Source organism: Triticum urartu, chromosome 1A (genome assembly GCF_056163025.1).
Source record: "Triticum urartu cultivar PI428250 chromosome 1A, HENAU_Tu73, whole genome shotgun sequence".
Classification (NCBI taxonomy): Eukaryota; Viridiplantae; Streptophyta; class Magnoliopsida; order Poales; family Poaceae; genus Triticum; species Triticum urartu.
In genome coordinates, this window is record NC_141873.1 from 22,659,448 (window position 1) to 22,667,867 (window position 8,420).

At 40.7% G+C, this 8,420-nt stretch overlaps 1 protein-coding gene across 1 annotated transcript; it reads right to left on the reverse strand.

Annotated features, from left to right (window-relative positions):
* Positions 1-2,143: 2,143 nt before the first annotated feature.
* Positions 2,144-6,421, reverse strand: LOC125531107 (putative inactive methyltransferase Os04g0175900). Its single transcript, XM_048695515.1, has 4 exons — positions 5,994-6,421; positions 5,439-5,749; positions 3,182-3,246; positions 2,144-2,443 (listed from the first exon to the last, which is right to left on the reverse strand). The coding sequence occupies exons 1-4, from the start codon at positions 6,419-6,421 to the stop codon at positions 2,144-2,146; spliced, it is 1,104 nt and encodes a 367-aa protein (XP_048551472.1).
* Positions 6,422-8,420: the final 1,999 nt, after the last annotated feature.

The following is an 8,420-nucleotide window of genomic DNA, read 5'->3' on the forward strand; positions in this document are numbered from 1 at the left end:
AATAGGGCAAAGGACACATATTATGGTTACACAGAGGAGATATGGGAACTTGACTATGGAAGTAATTTTAAGGTCCCCTTGTTTCGATGCAAATGGGTCAATCTGACAGGAGGTGGGGTACAGGTAGACCCGCAGTACGGAATGACAACAGTGGATCTCAACAATCTTGGGTAGACAGACGAAGCATTCGTGCTAGCCAATGATGTGGCGCAATTTTTCCATAGGAAGGACATGTCTACCAAACCAAGAAAAAGAAAAGATAACGAAGCGAATACATCATATGATGAGCCAAGCGCGACATAGTTCTTTTAGGGAAAAGAAACATCGTGGGAGTGGAGGACAAGACAGACATATCGGAAGATTATGTAAAGTTTCATGAAATTCCTACCTTCATAGTGAAGACTGACCCAAGCATCATGTTAAATGATGAAGATTATCCATGATTACGGCAGAATAAGAAAGGGACACACGCGAAGAAAAAGTGAAGACTTTCTCTCTAGTGAAGATTTTGCACCTTTGATTTTGGGTTGAAAGCCATAGTAATGCTCCACAACTATTCCGATGATGTCTTTGATCTAGAATATCACTGCAATTATATGTCAAAAAATGAAATCCCTTTGTAATAAATGTGTTTTCGTCCGAAACCCTGATACTTTAAAAGAGTTTGTCCAGTTTATACACGAAGTACATCCAGTTTTTGCTGTAACACTCTCAACTTTTTAGCACATGCCATGTGGATGAAATTATGATACCATGCCAAGTTTCAACCTTTTCAGAGTTCATTTGTAGTGCTTTTCAATTTTAGGGTCATTTAGCTCCAAAAAATCATTAAATGCATGAAAAATAGCAATGAAGTCATAAAAGGGTTGAAAATTGATGATGTGGCTTTGAATGGTGCATATTGAACACACAAAAACTCTGGAGTTAAAGTAAGTTTAAAAAGGAGATCCCTTTGTAAAAGATAAGTTTTCGTTTGAAACCCTGATACTTTGAAATAGATTGTCCAGTTTGTATACGAAGTGCATCCAGTTTTTGCCGTAACCATCTCAACTTTTTAGCACATGCTATGTGGGTGAAATTATGATACCATGCCATGTTTCAACCTTGTCAGAGTTCATTTATAGTGCTTTTCAATTTCAGGGTAATTTAGCTTTAAAAATCATTAAATGCATGAAAAATGGATGTCCATTTTCTAGTTTGAGCAACTTTACAGTGCTAAACATGCCCAAATGAGCTCAAACTTAGTACACCTGCTATGATCAACTAAAACAAAACTATAATATTTTTCAATAGCAAAAAGAATCAACTAAAAAGCTTTAATAAATTCTAGTTATGTTCAAAATAATATTACTTTCAAATTATACAAATTATTTTCATAAAGTATTTTTTGTTAAAAACTTTAAGAGGAAAAAAGAACTAAATGAAAACTAGGCGTGTATGCTACTATTTAAAAGAAAAGTTTAGAATTAAAACCAAAAAATGGGCATGATCTCTTTCATTAACACATAAAGAATATGAAAGTTTTGCATTTTTTTAGAATTTCATATATTTTGTTGAAATTCTTTGATAATAAAAAAAACTTGAGTCTAATATGACCTTGCTATTTACTGGTGTTTTTTTGCATGCTTGTGTTAGTGTTGACTATGTGCATCCTAATTATGTAGAGGCTGGATGTGTGCTCATTGTGTTTGTACCCACTCGATGGTTCATCTTGAGCTTACAAAATCCAACCTTTATTGAAAAACAATAAATTACTAACTGTGTTGATCTATTGAAAAAGTTTTACTGTATGACCAATTGTGCTATTATTATGCAACAAAGAAAAAACTACTGGGCCAAAGTGAGACATTGTGAACAACAACTACTCTGTGCTTTTATGTACCTCTTCACGGTAACATATTGGCAATACAAAAATACAACTGGAATACCTTGATAACAAGTTTTTAACATTGTTATTAAAATATAAGTGGTACAAATAATTATTCCAACAACATCATTATATTAAATGGTACAAATAATGATAAATGCATTGTTTTGACTAAAAAGTCCATCATTATTGGAATAAATAATACAAAAAATTATACAAGCCAATCTCACACACATTATCAATAGTAGCTAGCATGGACATAAAATGTCATGGTTACTATTTGGTAAATTCGAGAGCCCAAAAGTTTCCAAAAATGTAAGTTGACTGGAAGGTGCCGCTGAAACCTGATTCCCTAACCAGCTTCAGAAACTCTTGTGCAGTTCTTTCCTTCCCTCCCTCAGAGTTATTTAACATCATCACATCGAGAATGTAGAGATTTTGTGCTGCCCTTGTCAACTCTGGAGTAGCCGGCAAGACAAACTCAACAGCGATCAGCCGCCCCTTGTCTGACAAAGCTTGACGGCAATTTTTTAGAATCTTTATGCAGTCATTGTCATCAAACATATGGAGTACCGTCTGTATGTACATTCAAGAAATATTCAGTATCTAGAATATGTTATGTAATATTAAACCTACTTTGCTCGAAGTGTAGGTTTAAGTCTGCTCTACATTCTCAAATATTTAGGGGATTTATTTAGCACAACGGAATGTTGTTTGTTTGTCACAAAGAAAACATTGTAGATTCACTATTGTAGATGGACGTTGAATTTAATTTTGGCATGTTTGAATTATTGAGTTGTGGTTCATTTTGCTTTGTTGCAGTGTTGCATTGTTGAATTGGATGGTGTTGAATTTTGCTATATGATCAGCGTCCAATTTCCATGGTATTGAGGGTTTTGATATGAGAGTGTGGTTGTCCGGCAGAACTATTGAGGGGTTGTCTGGCACTGTCCGACATCGTACCACGGAGGAAATCTTACTAAGAGAAAACCCGGGGTTAAATTACTTCTGCACAAGGGCAGCCACCTTGATTGCTTGGGCCCTAGATAAATACTTTTATTAGTTTACCAATGTGTTTATAGAACTACAAGTCGAACGCATTGTTCGTCAGAAGTAGACAATTATTTTGAAGAAATATTCTATATACATCGTTTCTATATTTTGGTTGAAAAATATTTTCTATTTGAGATAATGAGGGTGCATCACGTATCTACAAGGTTTTGAGTAATATTATACTTTACACCATATGGAATACAGAATGACAGAGAAGGGAACTAGATACAGTAGTTCGTATGTATATATATATATATATACCTTTAAGAAAATCACATCTCCAGTGGGAACATTATCAAACATATTTCCAGCTATATGTTCGACACCTGCATTGGATTGATATTACTAGCTAAGTTCTCAATTATCTCACAGGAAAGCATAGATGAAAGAACTCAACAATAGAAAATGATATAAATATGATCTAAATGTACAGTCATAATATCCATGCAAAAAAAGAGAATACAGTTGCAATACAAAAACAAGGAAAGACAAAAGAGTCGAGTGATGGGTGCTAAATTTGCTGGATAACAACATTTTTTTATCTGATCCTTTATGAACCGGTGACAAAAAGATTGGCATCGATGCTTTTCCTAGTAGAAATTAATCCATTGAACTGAGGAAACTGATGCTATTCCTACTGAGTTGAAAGTTCCGTGGGTACGTGCGCACAGCAAGTACACACATGTCTGTTGATCACTTGATCTATAGGCTTTAGTACTTCAAATTAAATTGTTGAGTTTACAGGACGCTAATGATGGTGCATATGTCTGGGAGAAGAATAAGCCATTTGTGTATACGCTAACAACCAAAATTACAACCCCTCCAATTAAGATATGCATTCCCAATTTCTCAGGCATTTTATTTGGTAGGCCGACTTGGATGATGATGCCTGGAACGGAGACTCCAGGCCGGGAGGCAACCCAAACAGTCAGATAGGCCTGGAATAATCATAACAAGTCTAATTCCTTGAGAATATTACAATGAAGTGGTAGAATGTTCAATGATTAATTGATGCAATTTGATAATACGATATAGGATAATGCACTACATTGACACTCGTTCGGGATGGGAACATAAGTTGGGCATGAGGTTTTAGGTCTTCAATTTGAGTGACAATACATGTGTTTTAGTATGTTGTAAAATATATGTTTTTAGATTCATCGACGAATGAAAGTGCGAAACTAGTAATTCTAGCAATTTACACATATTTCGCTAGTCAAATTGAATGCCTAAACACCCGTGCCTGGCTTATAGTCACATGGAGGATGTTATATATGATTTACGAGATGTTTTGCATAATATATAGTATTCTTCATTGTACTATATTCACTAATTCTTTTCTGGACACAATCTCCTCCAATTTTGAGAAGATCTGCGGTATGTGTTATTGTTTTCATTTGCTCCATTTTCATCCCTAGGTGTGAACTTTGCATGGAGTCTCCATGCGTACTATATTCAACTAATTATTATGTTTTATCTCCGTATCCTGCGTTCCCCACCAAATAAAGCTTAGGTGAACTCGGGAAGAGTCTGGAATTTTTATAACCCAGGGTAGGTGATATGCACATGGAGACAGACATTTTTGGTTTTGTCTTCCGGTGCACTTTGTGGACCTGTGAACAAAGCGGTGTTTGTCTGTTCAGTCATCTCTCTACTCCTGCCCTTTTAGGGGAATCCATCTGGTTAGGAGAGAGAAACAGAAAGAAAGAGTATGGTTGAAACTGAAACAAGAAATATGCACACACAAACAGAGACGGAGATTGATGGATGCAAAAATGCTTCCTAGAACTGGCACATAAAGCTCAAGCAGAGGAAAATAGGAGAGTGAGAGATAGTGAGAGCGTGTTGGCAGCCCGGGACCAGCTCCTGTTCCATTGGCATAGGTTCAAACATTTTCGGTGTGCATCGAAGGCGTGACACTCTCCCTTACAAGGAGGTCCTAGCCTGCTCTCGTATCTGAGGTGGGACTAAAGTTAATGGCGCTGCCCGAGTATCGTGGGGGCCAGCTGTAATACAACTTGTTAGCAGCCCAGACTCAGCTCCCAGTCCATCGGCATATGTTCGGACATTTTTGGTGCGCATCAGACAATCAACTACTAGCAGAGAATCCACTACACCCCAAAAGACTGGCATGGGGCTAGGAACGGCTCTGAAACCACTTGTCAGCAGCTCAGGCCCAGCTCCCGGTCTATCGACATACGTTCGGGCGTTTCCGGTGCGCCTCGGACACTCTACTACAAGCAGAGAGCCCACTATATCACAAAATACCGGCTTGAGGAGAGTAAGGCACTCTCCCTTATAAGGAGGCCCTAGCCTCCTCCTGTATCCGAGTTGCGACCATAGTCACTAGCACTGCCCGCGGGTCATGAGAGAGAGAGAGAGCATGCAATGGTTAGGAGAGTGTGCTAAGAGAGAAAGAGTAAATGAGCCGTGTGTAAAAGTTTATAGAGAAAGCACACAGTAACCTATTCACAAGGTCACGAGACCAAGTCAAATTCATAAGAAGGAGGCGACGTACCGAGAATAGACGGCGAGAGGGATATGACATGAGGCAGATCGAAGTTGATGCCCCTGATATGCTTGTACCTGGAGGTGATCATCTCCAGGGTAGAACCGGTGCCGCCACCAACATCGACGAGCACGGCCACATCGTCGAACCCATGGAAGCGCTCCAACAACTTGCTGGTCACCATCACTGAGATCTGCACCATGGCCTTGTCGACCACCCCGAGTACCCGAGGGTTTCTCCCCAAGTGCTCGCCCATAGGAACCCCATGCGTCCTCTTGAACGCCGTTTGTCCGCCTCCTACTGCCGCCCCCAGCTGCTGCCTTCGAAATGCACGGCGATGTTAGATTCTATAAACCGTAAGCAAATTTTAACATGGTCTCTCTACCTCCTCTTTTTACATACGAGGTAAAAAATGAGTTAATCAGACCCTAATTAATTAGATCAATGATTCCGATATATATTATACTACTCTTGTCTCTCTTGTTCAAAGAGGAGGTAAGAGGAACGCTGTTAAAACTGTTCCAAACGGCAATTGCAATAGCACTCATTCGTATCATAGCTTACCAGGCCATCAAGAAGTCCTGGTCCGTAGTGAACATAGCGTAGGGCGCCAGCGACGGGCCACCGTGGTTGCTGCTGAGCCACCGACACACCGGCAAGGGCTTGTACTGCCGGATCGCCTCGCCGCTTGGACCTGCCTCCGTCACGCACTTGACGACGTCGAAGGAGGCAAGCAGCCGCATGATGCGGTCCACCGGAGCCGACCCGCCGGCCTTGTCCATGGTTGGGAGCCGCGCGGCTAACTCATCTGCCGTAATCGCGAGGCTGCCGGTGTTGCTGAGCGCGTCAAAGATGCCCAGCTCGATTGCTGCTTTCAGGGTCATGGAGACCGCGAAGCTGGTGATGAGCCCCCACGCATGTAACCATGTCCCCTCGTCGTCGTCACCAGCGGCCGGATTAATCCTACTTCCGCTCACAGTATTGTTATCCATTGATACTTGGATGGTGCCTATAGCTTGTATGGTTCCTTGGTGGTGCCTGAAACAAGGTAAGCATATATAGGGAGAGATCACATCCAGTTCTGAATAAATAAAGTAGAGAAATTATGGGTGTTCCACTATACAACTTCTAAATGTGCAGGCTGCCACAACTTTGTTAAATCGTGGTTGTGCCACCAAACCGTGCGGAGAAATTGCACGGAAATCACAACGCAACATTAGCTCTTGTTGCCGTCTTCTTTGGCCCATTTCTTCCTATGCAAGTTTTATCACTTGACCGTGTCACCAACAATGAAGAGAAGACTCATTTGACCCTTTCATCCAATCTGGCGCTCGATCGAGTCCAACGGTATAACCCATTCTTTCGTGGCCACCGCCACGCACACCACAACGCAACTACACGCCATCCTTTGCCTGTTTGCTGCTGTTCCTGCTCCGTCGCCTCCTCAATTCCGCCGTATCCTCACTCCTGGAAGCATACTCCTTACATTTATGTACGATTCAAAATTCATCCATTCCAGTCCCGCAAGCACTCCCAACAATGGCATCTACTGCGTGCACTAGTTTCCTGCCTCGGTGCACCCTTTTCCGTGCCAGAGTGCACCACTCAAGGCAACATAGTCCAGACTGCGCCCCCTTGAATGATCTATAACATTGTAGTACAACAACCTTAGGATCCCATTTTGCTTGACGGATATTCAAGGGGCACGCACCTATCAAGCCCTATCCGGCCGCTTGATTGCCTCATGATTCGTGAAGTAGTTGAATCTTGCACGAGGGCACATAAAGTTTTAATTTTCAGCGTCGAAAGTTAGGGATTTTGCATCTGAAACTTTCAAGTTTCATAGATATAATTTTAAGCAATTTTTTCCGTTGGTCGTACACATAAAATACTTGACTATTATCGGTCGCTTGAACTAAGTTTCAACATTGAAACTTAACTTATATTTCTAAAAGATATCAAAATATATTCAAAACTGGTCTTATTTGAAAGTGTTGGTTACGAGAAACATGAATATGCAAATACTATAACTTAACTTAGAAAAAACTATAACTTAACTTGGAATTTTCATTAGAAGATATATAACTTGAAAAATCGGAAGCGAAAATAAAAAGCCCACACCCGTGACTCGCGTGCTGTAAAAAATCCTCGTCCTTTTGCCTGACCAATGTTTACATTTTTTTTTTTGGAAAAAATTCTCTTCAGTTTTTGTGCAAAGCATTGGCAGGTAGTACTGACTGGTCAAACCTCTATATATAGCTTATCTAAAGGAATGCATATTATCCGACGTCTCTCGTGTCCAAAGTATTAGTGGAACATTTGATCAAAGCCTTTACTAGACCCGTGCAAATGTCTGGTAGTGCACACATGAAAATGGAAGTGGTGTCGCGGCAAACATAAATTGGAAGTAAATAAATAAAACAGCATCTAGTGACCGCCGGCCGTGTTGGTTGAGACTTTTTTATACTGCCGGCAACGACGCTTGTCAGGACCTGTGCCTTTTGCTTCGGCATCACTATGACACCTGCTTGCCTCGATGGATGCATTTGTTCCATTTGGTACGTCCAACTATCGGGGGCTCCCAACGCGTCTAGTTTTTTTTTTTCTTTGTGACATGACATGAGCTCGTGTAAAGTTGATGTGATAGCAGAAGTGCAACAGCATACCAATTCAAACGCGAACAAGCAAAACAAAAAATCGTATGGGGTCGGAAGCCGAGGTTGATCTCGTGTAGTGTAGTTGATGAGACGGCAGAGGTTCGACAGTACTTGTTGGACGTAGCGCTCGGAAGCATTCGGCTTAGATCGACCGGATGTGATCAGGGCATCCGGCCGGCCTCGTAATTCTTTTTCGAATAATTCGACCGGTACCTGCAGCCTCGCAAGGTTCTTTACGTTGAAAAACAGGAAAGGAATACAATTGACAAAAGATATAAATATTTACTCCCTCCATTCACAAATATAAGATGTACTACTCCTTCCTATCAATATT